The 17,324-nt window shown below is 35.2% G+C and overlaps 3 protein-coding genes across 4 annotated transcripts in view; 1 reads left to right on the top strand and 2 right to left on the bottom strand.

The window, feature by feature from the left end:
* LOC106054171 (uncharacterized) overlaps positions 1 to 1,320 on the top strand; it is a 7,542-nt gene extending 6,222 nt beyond the window's left edge. The window contains exons 6-7 of the mRNA XM_013209930.2: positions 5 to 139; positions 965 to 1,320. Of these exons, the coding sequence (XP_013065384.2) occupies positions 5 to 139; positions 965 to 1,163 (334 nt within the window). The 3' untranslated portion in view covers positions 1,164 to 1,320. The remainder of the gene's footprint in view (positions 1 to 4; positions 140 to 964) is intronic.
* A 9-nt stretch (positions 1,321 to 1,329) lies between these two features.
* Positions 1,330 to 6,248, bottom strand: LOC106054172 (CD209 antigen-like). The gene is made up of 4 exons (XM_013209931.2): positions 6,119 to 6,248; positions 4,433 to 4,583; positions 3,374 to 3,523; positions 1,330 to 2,619 (listed from the first exon to the last, which is right to left on the bottom strand). The coding sequence occupies exons 1-4, from the start codon at positions 6,141 to 6,143 to the stop codon at positions 2,253 to 2,255; spliced, it is 693 nt and encodes a 230-aa protein (XP_013065385.2). The 5' UTR covers positions 6,144 to 6,248; the 3' UTR covers positions 1,330 to 2,252.
* Positions 6,249 to 9,735: 3,487 nt separating this feature from the next.
* On the bottom strand, positions 9,736 to 17,108 carry LOC106054170 (zinc finger protein 664-like). Of its 2 annotated transcripts, none has more exons than XM_056042263.1 (3): positions 17,019 to 17,108; positions 13,705 to 13,820; positions 9,736 to 13,056 (listed from the first exon to the last, which is right to left on the bottom strand). In XM_056042263.1, exon 3 carries the CDS (start codon positions 13,046 to 13,048, stop codon positions 11,627 to 11,629), a length of 1,422 nt encoding a protein of 473 aa, XP_055898238.1. In that variant the 5' UTR covers positions 13,049 to 13,056; positions 13,705 to 13,820; positions 17,019 to 17,108; the 3' UTR covers positions 9,736 to 11,626. The 2 variants fall into 2 exon arrangements, with proteins under 2 accessions (XP_055898238.1, XP_013065383.2); XM_013209929.2 differs by lacking the exon at positions 17,019 to 17,108 and adding an exon at positions 16,721 to 16,849.
* Positions 17,109 to 17,324: the final 216 nt, after the last annotated feature.

Genomic DNA, 17,324 nt, shown 5'->3' with positions numbered 1-17,324 from the left:
ATAGTCGAGTCGATCTGGACCTGAGTCAATCTGGAACTCTCAAAATCAGCACCCCTAGCAGAGATCCTTTGGGTGGAGCCCTTTCACCCGATGGAAAGTTTTTGTTAATTGTCGCAGAGTATAATATATATTTCTACAGGTAAGTTAATTGTAGCAAAGAATATATATATTTCTACAAGTAAGTTCAGGGTGGGGGGAAGGGGGGTACAAATTTGAAAATCCTCCCGGGATATAGTAAGCCAATGCTATGTTATCTTGTTATTCATGTTGTTATGTAAATTAGTGACCAGGTTGCATGCCTTCCACACATTAGACGTATATATTTATTAAGTACATTATCTCATGTCATGATATCGATTATCAAAATGCAGGGGCCCCCTATAAAGAGACCACCCTTTGGGCCCCCTAATCCCTTGCTACGCCACTGAGTAAGTCAAGTTACTTAAATTCCAATGATTGCTAGGGCGCGTTGCATGTTGGGTTACGTAATATTATTTTATTTTTTGAACGGATGTCTAAAATAGACACATTGAGCAGGAAATACATTACAACTGTCTCAATTCAAATTATCTCCCTTTCATTCTCCACTCATTCGTTTAGAGTTTAGAGAACTGACGTTTCTGAAACACAACTGTGTAAACAAACTTCCTTGATATGTGCACCACCTTGGCAGAGTTTAAGTCATTGATTAACATGCATGACTAGATTGACGCGTAGGACGTAATCATCTGGTGTGGTGTGAGTCTGGTGTGAATGTACACTTTGGTTTCTTATAGTTATAATGTTTTTTGTTTGGTGTAATGCACAAATTGTAAGACAAATTTCCTTACGGATAATAAAGATTATTATTATTATTATTATTATCTACTTATTTGAAGTAACGTCTCTAGTTTATAAGATAAGAAAACTCTATAGCTTCTACCTTTTACCAGTTTCTTACTAATGTTGGTTTTCTTTCTAATAGCATTGTTAATGGTGACGTAATCAAGACACTCAACGATCAGGTACCCACCGAGGTCAACACTTATGTAAGGACGCCAAGCACCCAGAGCATTGCTTGGGCGCAGGACCAGAAAAGCTTTTTCATTTTGCCCGAGGGCGCCGACCCTTCTCTTTACGCCTACCCTATAGACACAGCATCAAGTGGTATCGTAGTAGGGTAACAAGAGCTTTGATCAACTGCTCCTTGAAAACAACAGATGGGCTAAAGTGTGCTGGCAGTGGAATCTTAGATCTATAATATGTAACCTTAATCATACATCATGTTATTTTACCTTAAACTCCAGTGTAAATACATTAAAATAAAAATCATTTTATTAATGGATGCTTTTATTTCTTTGTTAAACACATAGTTGAATGCAGTGCAAACAGTGGTCTAATCCTCAAATCAGTGTTGGGTGTCCACAAAGTATCCCAACTAATGTTAGGTACCTCGCTGAACTGTTTATCGGTTGTCTCGATAGTCCCAGGTTCATACCCTGCCCGCTGCCATCCCCAGTCGTCCTGCGGGAGGTTTGGACTAGGAAGTAAATTATCTTCAACTTTGTATGATTGCAGTGCATGTATAAAACAATCAAACAGACTAAATATTTAGCTTTTTAAAACCTTTACATAGAATAAATACTTGTGGAAGGCTCCATCTTTTATGGCTATATTTAAAAAAACAGAAATGGAAAAGTGGTTTGAGTGCTGGGACAAGTCCCAAAAAGCCCGTGGAGTCTGGGAGCGCATGAGGCGCCCCGACCGCACTTCCCCGTGGTGGAGGCTGTCCAGGCCTGAGCAAGCTATTATAGCACAGTGCAGGACAGGCCATTGTCCTGTTGGGTCATGTCATATTTCTCACGGCTATGGCCAAATTTTGATTCACGGTGCCCCCGCTGCGGGGAAGAAGAGATAACCGTGCCTCATATTCTGTTTGGCTGCCCCAGACTTGCTGATCTCCGACTCGACAGGTCTGGGAAACCAAAAATTCTCGACCTGTATGGCGACATTTATGCACTACGGAAGACAGCAGGGTTTCTGTCCAGGGCTTTTGCAAGAGAGGATTTAAGCCTCTCAAGCCCTCACTCAAATGGAGTTTGATGATGATGATAATAATGATGATCTTTTATAAAGGGATAATAGGTCACCAATAAATGGTGCAGGGCGGTGCAAATGAGTAATACATAGAAATGACGTCATAGAAAAGTAAACTTTGCTTTGTATTTATCGACTTCTGTTTATTGTGACAAGTACTTTAAGCTCTCCTACATTTAGCAGTATGGTTGTTCACAGACAAAGGTTAAGTTGCTAGCACAGTCAGTAGTGTTTATAAAGTAGTTACCCGCAAGTTTATACACACAGTCACCAATATTACGAGGTTCCGTAGGATAGAAAATCAGGCTTCGCCAAATGGGATCAAGGGGTTGACCGTTGGACCACACAAAGTGGTCGGACTGGGCGATGTCGTCCAGTCCCAGCCATACGTTGTTGATCAAGCCGGCGGCTAGCCACAGGACGTTCCAGCTGTTGATGTTATCCACTACAATCAGGCGAGCGTTGAGACACTGGCAGGTGCTTCTAGCAAGTTCGTAGCTTCTTTCTTTGTTAATGAGAGCATACCTGAGACCAAGATACACCCTGCAATTGGAGATACAAACAAGAAAAAGCAAAATTTAAAATAAAAATAATTTTAAAACAAAGATTATCTAAGGGAAAGAAATCTGCACTTAATTTTATATCTCTAAATAATGTAGAAATTATATCCCTTGATTTATATCAACCAAAATATTTTTGTATTACTTGGCCAATCAGGGGACCAACCATTACATTATTATTATAGCTTTTATATAGCGCTACTTTCATGCTTATAGCATGCTCAGAGCGCTTTGGTCCAATCTCGTTTGTGGACCAGTGGGGGGGAGGGGGTATCTAGGAGTTGATTTTCCATGCTGCCTTTAGGCGCTCAGTAAACACAACTCTGCCCGAGTCGGGTGTCGAACCTCGAGCCCCTTTCTAGGTAGCCAAGACAAGCCAAGTTCAAGCCTCAACTTAGCCTCTCGACCACGCTTCCCACAATAATTTATAGAAAATAAACTAATTCTCAAATATCTTACAACAGCTATTGAAGTAAGTTTATTTTTCGATTGTACTTCTGCAGTGCAAGGTCATGGCTATATGTTGTTGACGAATAATGATACGTTTATTTAAAACAATGACGTTATTTTCCACAGGCTCTAAAAATAGTTTGGACGTTACTAGAAAGGAGAGGTGTATGCAAAATTGTAACACCAGAAACGCGTTGTCTGATCAGCACAATCTCATCGTAACATCAAGACATCGTTGTCATCTGGCACTCAAGCATATAACGTCACACTAGTCAACCGAAACTTACGAGAAATCAGGGTAAGCATTGCAGTCAGACGCAAAGTAAAACTCCCCTTCTGCTTCGATAGGTGGGTCAGAATGACCGCTTAGTCCAGAGGATGGTACACACACGTGACTATACTGATTATACAGGAACCCGCGGCAGTCTGCTTCATATCTGAACAGAAAAAAAAAATGAAATATCATATCAGAGAAGTTCATCCATGGCGGAAAGAAAAGCTATAAATAGCTATTTTTTGGTGCATCCGGTGCACAGAATAAATGTAAGTGTCGATAAGCTAGGCTTTTTTTAAAAGGTATTGTTTTTTTCTTATTTATTTGGCAACGTTGAAGATTAATTTAGTGCCTTTGACAATGTTTAGTTTACATTGAATTCCCCGACCATACGACAATCAATTGAAATACACTTTTGTACATGGTGGTTTTAAAATAAATTAATCGGAATAAACCTTTCAAAACCAAAATTGATTACCCATTAAGAATTTTTTTTTAAAGTTTCATTTCATAGAAATTAATAAAATAATAATTATGTGTATTCGTAATCTAGCCGGTAATATTTATTAATGTTTCAATAATAACTCTCAAAACCTATATAGGGCCTACCAATTTAGATAAAAAAGATTTTCAAAATATCATCAGATAAAAATTAATTAAATCATAATCTAGCTGTAATTTTTAAAATTAATGTTTCAATAATTACTCTTTTACTGAGTATATTAGTTTGGTAATCATTAACAGTACCAGTACAAGCTTAATGTTGAATGGTCACATGATGATACATAAATTATTTGGCTAAAAAAGGTATAGCTTGGCAAGTGTTAATTTATACTAAAAGAAAACGAAGAATTTAAAATGTGCTAACTCTATTGTCTAGCTAGGTTATGAAACAGAGTCGTCAACAACGAAATCGTTTGTAGATGTAAAATTGGTTTGAGCTTACTAGAAGACCTTTGAAGCACTTAAATAGGTTTTCAATAAGGACTGTCTTAAGAAGTCGAATTTTCATGTCAATAACTTTATATTTACAAAGTATCTGCTTGTCTCTATGTTAATGGTGACACCTTACCTTTCTCGACATTCAATGGCACACGTCGTCTGAGAATCTGACCACCATCCATCGTCTAGACGTACAGGCCCACAGTAACTCAATGTGATCTTTTGATATTCCTTGGCGTCATAAGAGCCCTGGATCTTGACTAGTAAATAACTAAAATAGACTGCATAGCAATTTATACAGTTTAGTTATTAAAGCGAAACTTCTTTTTTTAATTCAATTGACATTAAAACACTTTTTTTTTCATTAATGTATTAACTCTATCTCTCCGTAATTATTTCCCGAGATCCAACGGAATTATATATTTGCACATTTGTAGCTCACTTCCATGTTATGATGAAGCTTCAATAACTTTGTAATAAAAAATATTTTATTTGGTATAGAATTAAAGGGGAATTTGCGCTCTTTTTAGGCCTATATAACACAAATTAATGTTTATAAAACAAGCAAAAAAATAAATGTAATGTGGTCAAATCAACCATGGTATCGTCGATTAGGAGAGAAAGAGTTAAAGTAATCTTTATCTAATGTAAGCCATACATGCACACTAGATGAGAAGAGCACGGGTCGACCACCGAATATATCGAATTAAAGAATACAAATTTGACATGTTAACTTCAAGGATCACGCTTTTCTATTTGTCAAATTATTTCCCTTCCCAGCACAACCTGAAGCTCATCCCTGCATGTGGTTCCGTCTGAGGAACAGGCTATCATCCAACATCCACCAGGCGTCTTGGTTTAAGGCGAGACCCCAACTGTACCCACGTCTTGACTATGTACCTGGCATCTGCTTTCAAATCTCGGCGCAATGTATTCTGGTCCCCCCCCCCTCCCTCTTGCCTTGGGGGTTTGCCTTGTAATTTTTGATGCAGGCGAGCTAAGTGTGTTGTCTGTCTAACTCCAGCGTCTTTGAAGGATATGTTCTGTACTGTAGTGTTTTTTGTTGTTCTTTGCCACAGTTCCTCAATAATGATTTTGTCTGGTCAACGGCTGTTAAGAATCTTCAAGAGACAGGTACCCCTTCCCACCAATACGCCTTGTTTGTTTGTTTACATGTTTCCCATATTTCTTCAGAATTGAAGATTATTATATTCTAGTCCAAACCTCGCGCATGACGGCCGAGAGGGTTAGAACCTGGGATCTCGAGATAACAGTCCATAGCACATACCACAAGATGGCAGAGGGCAGGCCGCATAGTTCGAACTTGATCATGGTAGAAGCTTGTTTTTTTTTTTAAATCGCTAACGTAACCAAAAAAAAAGAGTTTGTTGTTTTTTTTAATCAATATAAAGAAACATTTGAGTCGAAAGCGGGAATCCCCACTAAAGTCGTGCTTTAAAGATGGCGTAAGCCAAATTCTATTTTGATATTTCTAAAAATGCTAACGTTGGAACAAGAGTTTTCATTGTTAGACCTGTTAGGACAGATGATTATTTAAATTTTATTTTATAAACTGCCTAAATTTGAGAAAAAATAGAGTCGTTATTGAAATATTCCACCCAGTTTTTAACACATGCAAGCAAATAGAAAAAAAAATTATAGAAAGAAAAAACAAACTAAACTAAAACGTGTGGATCTTCCTTACATGATCTTTGTTTAGAAAACAGCTTTCTCAAAAATAAATCTGATTAATGACATTGTAGATACCGTACGGGTATAAAGGTAGGCCTATATTAACAACAATAAATATATTTACCGTAAGTTAAGCTGAATAGCCTCATGTCGAAGTGTGAACTAGCTACACTACCGTCGTCTGTTAAGTAACTGAATCAAGTTTAGTTGATTAAACAAAAAAAGAAAAAAAAAAAAAGAAACGAAATGAAAACTCGCTTTCTCGTTAAAAAAAAAAAAAAAAAAGCAAATTAAAAAAAAAAAAATTCAATCCATTTTTAATCGATGACTGGTCGATAAGACAAAATACTGACTTTTAAAAAATAATCCATGGAGATTGTAAGTAAATTGTCATTTAATTTTTAGTTTTATTTCACACGCATGTCAATCACTAGATGGTCGTTTACGTAGATATTAAAAAGTGGTGTCTTTATCTTTGAATGAAGGGCTATTGACATCTACGCATTGGATTATTATTATTAATAGAGGTACAAAGCTATAGTATAACATTTTCCTCAAGTTATAAGGTCAGTTTGTTTTTTACGCTTATTTGGCTCCAAACGTGACTATATCTAATTAACTGATATTTCCCTGGCTCTAATAAAAAAAAACAGAAATGGAAAAGTGGTTTGAGTGCTGAAACAAGTCTCAAAAAGCCTGTGGAGTCTGGGAGCGCATGAGGCGCCCTGACCGCACTTCCCCGTGTGTAGGCTGTCCAGGCCTGATCAAGCTATTATAGCACATTGCAAGACAGGCCAGTTCTGTTGGCTCATATTTCTCACGGTGCCCCCGTTGCGGGTCAGAAGAGGAAACCGTGTCTCATATTCTTTTTGACTGCCCCTGACTTGCTGATCTCCGTCTCAACAGGTCTGGGAAACCAAACATTCTCGACCTGTATGCACTACGCAAAACAGCAAGGTTTCTGTCCAGGGCTTTTGCAAGAGCGGATTTGAACCTCTCAAGCCCTGACAAATGAAGTTTGGTGATGACCCTAAAAAATGCAAACCTCTATTTCAAACCAATTAAGTTTGTGTAGAGCTTGTCGTCCTGTTGTAACCTGCTCAATGATCTCCGGTCCAATCTCTTTTGTAGTCAAGCGAGGGGGGGGGGGTAAAGTTTCCTTGCTGCCTTCATTTCATAAACACACCCGGCTCCAATTAGGATTCGAACTCAAGTAACCTAGATACATAGCCAGACTTTTATTTTCTAAAAAGTGAACTAAATGAGATCCAAACATTGAAGTCTTCCTGGTGTGTGTGTGTGTGTTTAACTCAATTACTTAATTTCAGTATGTACGGAAGATTGGTGAAATAAAAAATTAAAAAAAACAAGCAAAAAAAAAAAAACAAGTAAAAAAAAAAACGAACTTGTACATTGCTAATAATAAGAAGGCTTTTTTTCAGAGTCCGTAAGGAGTACAGTATTTTACGTGGCTACGCAGTCCCATTTGCGACCTACATATTTTGCCATATCTAGGGAAGACATAACCGTTGTATGGCGGTGGTCGATTTAAATTCTCTATTCACGGTCTACGTGTGCCATCATCAGTCGATTGTCTTTTAGTCTCGAACAGTGTTAGGAAACCAAATATCAATCCTTTTTTTTATTTTACTCTGCTAGAACTAAATAATAGAACGCTATAAAAAAAACAACAACAAAAAAAAACAAAACAACGAACCTCCCAAGGACAAAAAGGAACAATGACGCTAGCAATAAATAGTGAAATAACGAGCTTTTTTTTTTTAAAGAACGTAGTGAAATGTTCAACCTTCAAAGTGATCTTCAACAAAGCAAAATAAAAACCTTTTCTGCCAAGGAGCAATGCGAATCTCGAGGGAGGTAACTTTCTTGTCATTTACGAAAGGGGAGATAACAAAACTTAATGTTGTGGTCTGCCGTAATAAACCAAAATCAAAGAGATTAAAAAAAAGCACAATATTTACGCTTAACACAACAAATAATGAGCCATAGCTGGATATAATTCCAGCAACTGCACCTAAATGTTGTTTTCTTTTGTAAGAATTGCTAAAAAATTTTTTTAGACCAAAATAATAAAACAAGATTTGCAGATTTTATGGTTAAGAAATAGCTTACTCTCACCCTAAGAATACTATCATGTCATTCTTACTTTTAATATATTCTTTCCTAATGTTCATAATTTTGATAACTATATCCTGGATGTTTATATTATAATATATATTTATAATATATAAATATTAATGATTTTTCTTAAGTCATAATTATTTTTATGAAAATTAAAATGTAACATTAGAATATGACTTGAATAATAAGATTAGGTAACTAGTAATAGATTGTAACATTTCATCTATTTCCTCTGTTAAAATACTATTAAATTCTATTAATCTAAATTACATGTATATAAGTTCAATTATATTAACATTTCATGAATAGGTGAAATTAAAATTTTAGGAGACAACCTTGGAGGAAAATCAGAAATGGTGCCCCTTAAAAATCGGGACTATATGATATTCAACACAACATCTCCAGCAACTGAGTTGATGCCAAATGTAACCCAAAAAGTCTAGGAATGCAATCTGGAGAGAGAATCTCAGCATACTAATTGTTTTTTGAGACCGAGCCATCTATACCTTCTAAGAAATTCAAAATAACATGAGGTACCGGTATTGTAAGGTTGTCCTTTTATATTTTTTAATGGCATGATGTAATCATCTTGCGAGTTGACCTGAATTCAAATAGGAGAAAACATAACAATGGTGTGGAAACACAAACTCAAAATCATCCCACGAAGTGGTTCCCCAGGCATTTTCCAATATTTTCAAGAAGAATATTAGAGACTATGAATGTTTTGCAAATATTCTTGTCTTGTTTGTCAGACTAACGACTTCATGCCACAGGATAAGGAGATTTATTAATGTTATTATTATTACATTGCTAATATTTATATGTATTCAATGAACTGATAGTTAAGAAGATATAGATGAATGTGAACAGATGTTATTGAATGATTATCTTATTAATTTCATTGTTTTGTAAAGGGCCAATTTTTCATTCAAAGCCTCAACTAAGAAACTTTTGCATTTAGTTAAATGTATGTCTTGGCATTGTACAACACACTGCATGTGGATATAAAACACTGCTTATTAAATGTTATTAATTGTTGTTTTAAATTATGTGTTTGGCTCATATGCATACTAAATGGATTCTCTTTTAAAACAGAAGTAAACAATTTGTTTAAAATGTAAGTAGCTTGTGTGACAGAAAATATGTAATTTAGTAATACACATTTTTGTTAAAAACATTTTTTGACATAAAGTACAGAATCATTTGCATGAATGTATTATATATATGCTGTAGGATAATCATCCCTACTAAAAAGTCTAGTGTTTTTTTTTACTATTAACAGTGAATACTTGTAAAAATGGTGTATTTTTATGAAAAACTGCTTGCAAAGATGATTTTAAAAACTAAACTCTTCACTTTTAGAAAAGAACTAGCCATTGCATCAGAACTTTGCAGGATATAAAATATGATATTGGATTTTCACTATCTTTTCTAGTTTTTGAGATTTAAACGGGACAGACGGACAGACCACACCAAACTAATAGCGGCTATTCCCCTTACAGGGGCAGCTAATAAATAGATCAGGAGCAATATAAAAGTAACCACTGATATAACACTGAAATACAGAACAAATGACAAAGTTCAGAAAAACTCAGCGGCTGATATCCAAACAACTTTTCTGACTTTATGTTCAAATTGTACACTTTCAGATTGACTATGTTTTATGGACACATTTATAACAAATAAGGACTTGGTAATACATGAACATAGTACATGACAATAGAAGGAATGAAACATTAGAGTAACTTATATATAAAATATGAAATGCACCAAAGAAATAACTATATTATATGTTATGTATAATATATATTAGAACATACAAATAAATATTTTGGTATATAAATTTTATTTCTTCAGGTCTTAATTATAAAATGTAAATATACTGTAGAGAACGACTGAATGCCATTGTGGTTTTTATATTAGGTATAAAACTGCCTTTCTTTCAGACCACTGTACAGATGTACAAAGTTCCCTGTTATTGCTGTAGAGATAGTCAGGTGTATATATAATAAAGGAAAAAAGTCTAAGTCATTCTTATAATTACTCATAACATAAACATTCCCAGCAAAAATAAAACAAAAAAATAAATGTAAAAACAAAGACATAATGGGCCCCAAAACTGATCGGACATGAACTGAGGAATTCGACAGTCTGGTTAGCCAATCGAAAATCTCAATTCCAGGCATGGCATGATAACTTCATTCCTATGTCATCTCATTAAATAATGGTTGTAGATAATGTTGCGAGCTGGACTAGTCTCATTTATTCACAATAGGGGTGATCCGTCTCTGATCTACTTTAAGCTTAGCCATGTGGTAATGGTCTTAACTAGACCATGTTCACATTCAAATAACAATGAAATCAAGGAGGCCATAACAACACCACCACGTGACATGAAAGAAATACCTGAAAAAAATACAGAAAAAAGAAACAACCCAATTGGCGTTGGGCATAGCAAAAGAGTGAACTCCATCCCATAATCCCTTGGCCTCATTTGGTAACAGGAAAAGCCAAATTTTAATTTATTATCAACTTTACTGTGGTGTAAAAACTATCTAAAAAAAAAAAAGAATATTTAAATGGAAATGATAAAAAATACTCCTTCCAATAAAATATGCCATGAAATTCTACTGCACAATTCTCTAAAATTTACTTTATCACTAGTAAATAAAGTTGGATTTTTTAAAATTGTAAGACTTTAAACTCCAGGTTTATATTTATAACTGTAAAAATGTTAACAAATGTCTCTTTTGTATTTACACCATATAATATATATTATATATATACAAACACATAATTGTGTTTGGAAGAGCTTTTGAAAGATCCACTAAGCAGTGTTTATAGCATTACTTTAAATTAACAGCAAATAATCTTGACCTAATTAAGCGCTCATTCAGCTAACATCATCAGCATCTCTCAAGTCATGTCTGTATCTATCTATTCAGTTTTAACATGTTTTGTGCAAGGGAACACCATAATTGTGGAAAAAATTATTTTTTTAAAATTACATCTTATGTACATCAACAATTTCCCTTCAAATCTCATTCATTCATTCATTCACAGGAACATGACACTTGCTTAGCCTCTCCCTCACAAGGGACAGCATCAATGTTTAGCTATAATTACCCCCCCCCCCCCCCCCCAATGTAGTTAAACAAAACATTATGTTTATAAATGCGTGTCAGATAAAATCGTTGGTATCTTTATGACAGACATAAAACTTCTAATGTTTGAGGATTTGATAGAAAACTAAATGTTAATCTGGAATGAGCCTCTCCAATGGCCAAACACTTTGAAAGTAAATCAATTGTTAAGGTTTTTTAGCAATGGTCAAATAATGTTTAAACTCAACAGATCTTTACAAATTAAGGAACAAAAACACTTATATTATTAGAAAGAAGGGATGAGCTAGTATGGGCTGTTAATAAATACAATATATATACAATATATTGTATGCACATTGTGTATTAATATAGGAATAATTCTAACTTCACTCAGAACTAGGTGGAGCAGCTTCCTTTATACACGACCTCCTCTGGTGTCTCTTTAAACTTGAGCGCATAGAAAACTTTTTGAAGCAAACCTCACACTCAAAAGGATCTTCCCTGATATGAATAGTTTGGTGCTTTCTTAGATTGGAGTGGTTGGCAAAATCTTTTTCACACACAAAACACTTAAAAGGTTTCTCACCCGAGTGGACTATCAGGTGATTCTTAAGGTTCCAAAAACTGGAGAATTTCCTGTTACAGTCCAAGCAGGCAAAAGGCTTTTCACCAGTGTGTATCATAATGTGATTTTTTAAGTAAGTGTGGTTTGAAAACTCCTTGAAGCAGAAGTGGCATTCAAATCTTTTCTCCCCTGAGTGGACTATCATATGTCTCTTGAGGTTTGAGCTGTAGAAAAATCGCCTGTGACACACCTCACATTTGAAGGGCTTGTCCCCGGAGTGGACGATGAGATGCTGCTTTAGGTGGGAACCCAATGAGAACTTCTTCTCGCAAATTTCGCACTCAAATGGCCGGTCTCCTGTGTGGATCATCAAATGGAGCTTCAGCTTGGTGCTGCGCGAGAAGACTTTGTCGCAGATGTCACACTTGAACGGCTTCTCCCCGGTGTGGACCAGCATGTGATATTTCAGCTTGGAGCTGTAGTTAAACTGCTTAAAACAGATCTCACACTTAAAGGCCTTCTCCCCCGTGTGGACAGCCTCGTGCTGCTTCAGCAGGATGTTGGTCAAGAACTGGGCATCACACACCTCACACTGGAATGGCCTCTCGCCAGTGTGTATCATCTGATGGTATTTTAGCTTTGACTTAAAGCCAAACTGTTTATCACAGAGGTCACACTTGAATGGCTTCACTCCAGTGTGCACCATTTCATGCTGTTTGAGGTAGGCGTTTTTCGCAAATTCTTTATTACAGGTAGAGCATTTAAACGGCTTGACCCCAGAATGGGTTACCAAGTGGGATTTCAAAATGGTGCACCGAGTGAACACGCGATTGCAGATAACACACTTGTAGGATTTGGTACGTTTCTTCTTCTGGCCCTTTGGTGCACCACTTTGCGGTACATTATTGTTAGTTGCAACATTGTTGCTAGTGGAATTAGCTTTCAGGGATTTGGCTTTTAGTACATTTTGCTGTTCAGCTTGATGCAACTGTTGCTGTTTTAGGTAGGACAGATAAGCCAAGCTTTCACTATAAAGGCTGGCCTGTATCCTAGCATTAAAATGCTCCTGTAACATCCTGGCAGAAGCTTCAACACTAGGCACAACAATCTCTTCCATATCATCTTCCTTCTCTTGTTTTATATTCACAACCAGATCATCGCTGCTACTTGCAGGCTTTTTCTTGGACAGATCAAGAGCTTCTGACAAGGCTCCTTCATATGACCTCGGAAGTTCAAAGTTCATCTTGCAGTCTGTAATAATAATTAAATATAATCTCTTTATTTAGTTAAAAATGCATTTAGATATTTTAAACAAAGATCAAAACTGAAAGTTAAGAAACACACAAAATAAAATTCATAGCTCTTTTCATTGTTCTGCGTGCATACTTAATGAATTTTTCAGCTAAGCTATAGAATTGAGATCTAAAATATATCTTTTGTAATCAGAATAAGTGAATAAGTATTAGTTGTCCACTAGGACAGCAATATTAAGTATGTTTCTGTAGCAATGACACACTTTTAAAATAACAACTCATTTTATTTTGTAGTAAGATAACCTTCTTCCCTTTTAAGTTAAGATTAAGCTCTAAAGTTTACTGAATCAAAGTTTATTTTTCAAAATGGAGGGCTGTCTGGTCATGTGGTAATTGCATTTAGTGCTATCATATTAACGGCCTCGAGTTCAAACCCTGCCTACTTCCATCTCCAACTGCCCTGCAGGAGGTTTGGGCTTCACCTCCAATGGAACGTCATTAAATTTTAAAAAACAATGTTCTCCTATCTTTAATTGTATTTTTGGCCTCTTTGTAATTACAAATTGAAATTATAATTTGAACAAGAATTTTGAAACTAAAATGTGAAAACAAACAAAGATTTTTTTTTTAAAAATTAAGAACTCACCCTATGCTTAAACCACAGCTTCAGTTGAAGAGAACAGTGCTGTTGTCAGCAAATTAGAAGATCCACTTTCTAGTATAAGCAAGCGCAAGTTTACAATGCTAGTCAATCTAGGCTTTCTAGGGAAAGAAATACATAAAAATGATTTATAAAATGTATAAAAAGTTTATATTTTGATAAAGCCAAATAAAAAAAAAAGGTGTTAGCTATATGATAATCTTCGTTTTTACATAACATCTACGCCGATACTCGGTTATTGGGTTGTTGTAGCACTAGAAATAACTTGAAGAACCTTCTTTTTTAAGCAGAACTTAACAGAACTTTCATTTGAGCTTTCAACTTCAATACAGATGTATGAAGAAACAGGAATGAAATAATGATACTTTAAAGCAGTGTTTCTCAAACTTTTTTGTGTGGTGCACCCCTAGATTCCTCCTAAGCAGATGGGGACCTAGAGGGAGGGTTGCAGTAGGCCCCTCAGTGGGGTCCACAATGTAATGAAAAAGAAAAACTGTAAGTCATAATTATATCACAATTTTCTGATTTTTTCATTGATATCAATTTGACACCATTTTTAAAGACTCAAAAACAAAGATTTACTGCTGCAGGGGTGAAAGACAATATTGAAAGTGTTTTCTTTCTGAATGCATTTTTCATCCTATTGAAAAAAAAAAGTTAAGGATTAAAAAATGTCTAATAATAAAGAGGCAGTACTGGCCAATAATAGTGAGGTTCATGAGAGGTACATAGGCACAGATCAGCCTGATCATTTTTTTAAAATCATCTTCATATTTAGTAAGATGTCTCTGTTGCAGACTTTTACAATTCCTTTATTCTGCTAGCAAATTCATCAGGTCAAAAAATAAAAAACTACAAAAAATAAGGGTGGGTGGACAGTTCTCAAAAATGGCTCTAACATTTTTTCTAGAAATTGACAGTTAATGTATATCTTTAGAAAAATTAATTGACCACAATTAGAAAATTCATGTTTGACCATTATAATTTTTCAAAGTATGATGAAAAATTAATTTAAATTTGGCTTGAGGACTAGACAGTCTTAATCTTGAACAGGCATAGAATAAGTCAGCAAGTTTTCCTGCATGTAGGGCTTTATTATAAAACAGTTTGATAAATAAATAGAAATTCAGGAACATTTTTGACCTCTACAGGGGCCCCTGTATTTTGCATTGTATTTAATGTAAAAAAAACACTCATATGGGGGTCCCCCTCAAATAGGGGCTCGGGAGGGGGGGGGTTCTCATTCCCCCTCCCCCCCCCCCCCCCCCTGCTACGCCACTGTATATACTCTGAGTAGATTTATACATTTGACATTATTTATATTTATATAAATACAAACTCCATCAGTAGCTTGCAGCAATACTTTGGCAACAGCGCTGCCAGACATCTGTTAAGTTGAACTTTGCTTTGTTCTCCATCATTGTATTAAAGAATCCTGTTTTAATGGGTACTCCCTTTCTTTGAGGTGGTTGATCAGCCTGCTAACATTAGATCTAGGATGGCAACTACCATGAAACAGCTCATTCACATGATACCTACTGCCATCCCTTCCATATAAATAATTTCTTTGTGGCAGACTGTCCTGTACACTTGAATTGGTCTATAGAGTCCATAATAATGGCAATGTCTTCAATTCTGAAGTTTAAGGATGAGTGTGTTTTTACATGGCTATGAAAACCCAGTTGCGAAAGACCAGCATATTTTCCCCACATCTGATAAAAAGCTGTTGTCAGACGCAGCCTTTGTGAGAGCTCTCCAACTGTCTCCTTCAGAGGTAATCTTGACCAGTTACTTTTTTCTATGCCAATGAGGGCAAAATGGTGCCTGAGATGATCTGGGGGGGGGGGGGACACTTCTGTTATTTATGCCAAAAATAGCAGCATGCTGTCGACCCCCAACCCTAACTAGATCGAGAATCTAGATCTGGAATAATGATATAGATCTAGTCTAGTAATCTGGTCTTGAATCTGATGTGGTCTAGGGCGTCTAAGGCTAGGAATTTGTACGAGTTAGATCAAAGAACAGTTCAGACATCATCAGTAGATCTAGAGATCTATCTAGATATATCTATTCTACATCTATCTGTTAAAATTACAAGTGTGACTAGATCTATAATCTATATAGTATAAAGTAGACAGATCTAGATCTATAGGTATTATATATATTTAGATTCTACATCCAGAATTTTAGACACTTAATAATTCTAATCTAGATTCTAGACCTACTGTCTAGATCTGCTCTAGAGTGAGTCTAGTAGATCTACTCAATCTAGACTATTCTAGACTCTAGATCTATGAGTATGAGTCTATTGAACTTCAAATTGAGGTATTGAAAGTTTATTCTTAGCAAACTTATTAGTTCAATAATTCTAGATCTAGATCTAGTCAATCTATAAAGTCAAAATCAAAATAATTTGAAAATTATTTAAAGTTTAAAGTAAAATCTAAACTATGCCAACTAACTCTAAGTTTGAATAAATTTAATAAAAGTATTAAAAGACTCTTTTAAGAGTAAGTTACTTCAGTAAGACTAACTCACTAATTAATAAGACTCAAGACTAGTCAGACAGTAGTCAAGACAGTCAAGTGATCATGATGAAGACACTAAAATTAGTAAAATTAAGAGTCACTACACTTTTTATTTTTATGTTTAGTCACTTTAGTAATAGTATAACAAGCATTTAATAAGTAGATCTATACTAAGTTAAGTCGTCTAGATCTAAGTCTAACTAAGTTGGACCTGTGGTGTGGCTGTGAATCACTGAATTAACTTATTAACTTTAAGTCATTTAAGTGAATTGTGAAAGCTGTTCTCCGTTCTACTTCTAATCTAATCTAGAGTGACTAGAGTCTGGAGTAAGAGTCTAGATCTAGATCTAAATCTAGAGTCTATAGATTCTAGATCTAGTCTAGATCTAAGCAAAATGTTAAGCATCTAAATAAGTCTACAATACACGGAATCCACAATTTGGTCAGTAATGTTTCTACAAAATAAAACTTACAAAAAAGGCATTAATAACCACAGATGTTTCTTTATTGTAACTATTGTTTATGCATAAATTGGACGCCATATTGTTCTTTCTTTCTTATTTTTATTTAAAATGAGGCAGTGACCTTTAGAAAACCAAAAAAAAAAAAAAAGTTTGGTCAAATTATATATAGTCTATACTGGAGCTAGATCTAGAAATCTAGTCTAAATAGTCAGAAATTATTTCGTTAAATTGTCATATATTGAGACTATACAGATCTAGACACAAAATAAATGATCCCTTTGAAAACTGTCTGGCTGAGGCTACTTACTAGATTAATGACGCACATCGAAGTGTATGTGGGGCCGAAAGAATTAGCCTTTGTCCGATATCCCATGTCACCTTTTGGCTAGCACTGAATGACCAGAAGGGATAACTCTTGCTTTCCGCATTTGATTATTAGAAGCTCTTTGATGTTAGGTCTAGATCTACCTATTACTATTATCTACATATTTTATTTGTTCAAAATATTTGAATTAATAGAGTAGCCTTCTTGTATTAGGCCTATTGATATTGTTATTGTTAACTTATTTGGTTTGTTTTTCAGCTTGATAAATATAACTTTTATTATTATTTT

The sequence above is a fragment of the Biomphalaria glabrata genome, chromosome 9 (genome assembly GCF_947242115.1).
Source record: "Biomphalaria glabrata chromosome 9, xgBioGlab47.1, whole genome shotgun sequence".
Lineage (NCBI taxonomy): Eukaryota > Metazoa > Mollusca > Gastropoda > Planorbidae > Biomphalaria > Biomphalaria glabrata.
Note: the sequence above shows the minus strand (reverse complement) of the source record. Positions and strands in the feature narration are given on the sequence as shown.